At 44.0% G+C, this 2,652-nt stretch overlaps 1 protein-coding gene across 1 annotated transcript; it reads right to left on the reverse strand.

Moving 5' to 3' along the window:
• Positions 1–1,235: 1,235 nt before the first annotated feature.
• Positions 1,236–2,420, reverse strand: LOC147373551 (olfactory receptor 2A2-like). The gene has a single exon (XM_086398083.1). It carries the CDS (start codon positions 2,402–2,404, stop codon positions 1,472–1,474), a length of 933 nt encoding a protein of 310 aa, XP_086254209.1. The 5' UTR covers positions 2,405–2,420; the 3' UTR covers positions 1,236–1,471.
• Between the last annotated feature and the right edge of the window lie 232 nt (positions 2,421–2,652).

The raw sequence follows: 2,652 nt of genomic DNA on the forward strand, positions 1-2,652 counted from the left end.
AACGAAGATCATGGCATCCGGTCCCACCACTTCATGGGAAGTAGATGGGGAAACAGTGTCAGACTTTATTTTTCTGGGCTCCAAAATCACTGCAGATGGTGACTGCAGCCATGAAATTAAAAGACACTTACTCCTTGGAAGGAAAGTTATGACCAACCTAGATAGCATATTCAAAAGCAGAGACATTAGTTTGCCAACAAAGGTTCATCTATTCAAGGCTATGGTTTTTCCTGTGGTCATGTATGGATGTGAGAGTTGGACTGTGAAGAAGGCTGAGCGCTGAAGAATTGATGCTTTTGAACTGTGGTGTTGGAGAAGACTCTTGAGAGTCCCTTGGACTGCAAGGAGATCCAACCAGTTCATTCTGAAGATCAGCCCTGGGATTTCTTTGGAAGGAATGATGCTAAAGCTGAAACTCCAGTACTTTGGCCACCTCATGCGAGGAGTTGACTCATTGGAAAAGACTCTGATGCTGGGAGGGATTGGGGGCAGGAGGAGAAGGGGACGACAGAGGATGAGATGGCTGGATGGCATTACTGACTCGATGGACGTGAGTCTGAGTGAACTCCGGGAGTTGGTTATGGACAGGGAGGCCAGGCGTGCTGTGATTCATGGGGTCGCAAAGAGTCGGACATGACTGAGCGACTGATCTGATCTGATCTGATACATGTTTGGAAGCAGAGTGCCATACAGGGAGTCTGCAACTTCCACTCAATTTTGCAGTGACTCTGAAATTGCTCTAAAAAGTAAAGTTTATTACACAACAATGGGGAAAAGATGTAAAGAGACATCTCACCAAGGAAGATATACAGATAGCAAGGAAACAACTGCTAAAAAACTCAACATTACATGTCATCAAGGAATTTCATTTGAAAACAAGAATGAGATACCAGCAGATTTATGAGAACTGTGAAAATCCAAAATATCCCTATACAGCTGTAGAAAGCTTGGTGCTTGCCATCTTTCTCAGAGATCCCAATCAGGAGTCCACACTGGCATTTCCACTGGTGCTCTGAGTCAGGCAAGACAACTAATGAATCTCAAACCATTCCCTGAAAACTCAAAAATAGTCTACATGATCCATTCTTCTTTTCCCCCTTGAGGGAGTGTTGGGAGTTGGAGATATTCTCCTGATGTTGACACACTGCCAGGAAAGGGAAGTAGGTATGGAGGGTGAAACAGCATAAACTTGCCTGAATGCTTACTGTATTTCTTCTTGGTATTGTGCTTTTCTGGAATTCTGCCACTATTATCTAACTTCCTTTCCACAAAGGAAATTAGGTCTATATGTTCTTGTCTCCATGGAGGAATGGAGGCTTAGGGATTCCTAGTCTTCCATCATGCTGATGTTACTCTGGAGTAATGCTCTTCATTAAACCATGTCACTTTCTGGGGAATTTTGAGTTTTCTTGCACCAGCAATCACATCTCTGAAGGGAAAAGAATGCACTGAACCAAAACTGGACCCTCCTTCACACCGTCCTCTTCTTCTGCAGTACTCTGTGGAAGGCAGCCTTCACTTGAGCATTCCTGACACTGTAGACAAGAGGGTTCAGCAATGGGTTGAAAAGAGTATAAAACAAGAAAAGGATCTTCAGGTGTTCTTCTCGTTGACTGTTGTCGGGAACCATGTAAACGATCATGACTAAGCCAAAGTAGAACCCAACCACACAGAGGTGGGAGGAGCAGGTGGAGAAGGCTTTCTTGCAGCCCTCCTTTGACTGGATCTTCAGGATGGCCCAGAGAATACGCATATAGGAGACCAAGATCAGGGAAAGGGGCCCAACTAAGATAAGAGCAGCATCAGCAAAGAGGAACATTTCATTCATCCAGATGTCACCACAGGCCAATTTGAGGACAGAGCGAATTTCACAGAAGAAGTGGTTCACCTTCTGGGGGCCACAGAAGGGTAATCTTAACAAAAGAATTACTTGGACCAGGGCCAGGGCAAATCCACATGCCCAGCAAGCAATGGCCAGGATGGAGCACACTTTCCAGTTCATGATGACCGTGTACTGGAGGGGATGGCAGATCGCCACATACCTGTCATAGGACATCGCCAACAAAATCAGACACTCTACAGAACCAAAACTCAATATGAGAAGCATCTGCAAATTGCATGGGACAAAGGAGATGGTTTTCTTGTGTTTTGCTAGATTTGCCAGCAGATTGGGCAAATTACTGGAAGCATAGAATATGTCAATGAGGCCCAGATGGGAAAGGAAGAAGTACATGGGGGAGTGCAGCCTGGGGTCAAACCAAATAAGTCCCAAGATCATGCCATTTGCCAACAGGTTGAATGTATATAACAAGGAGAAGATACCAAAGAGGAGCAACTTCAAGTCTTCACTGAGCTGGAATCCCACCAGGATGAATTCTGTGATCTGTGATTGGTTGCCCTCCATTGCCAGTGACAGTCTGTAAAGGACTGAAGTGTGATGGGAAGGTCAGGGCTGGATAGCAAAGAAGATAGGAATTATTTATGTGAAGTGAATTCAGAGGAAGCTCATGTTGTTACTACATCACTGAGTTTTTTTCTTCCAATGTTTCCTCGCCGTATTTATTTATTTTTTACTATTTAATGTGTAGTAATTCAAATTTTTAGACAAGTATCAGGGATCATAAACAATACTCATATATACATTTCACCAGT

The sequence above is a fragment of the Bos grunniens genome, chromosome 4, assembly GCF_055505025.1.
Source record: "Bos grunniens cultivar Pamir isolate PY7600 chromosome 4, Bosgru_T2T1.0, whole genome shotgun sequence".
NCBI lineage: Eukaryota > Metazoa > Chordata > Mammalia > Artiodactyla > Bovidae > Bos > Bos grunniens.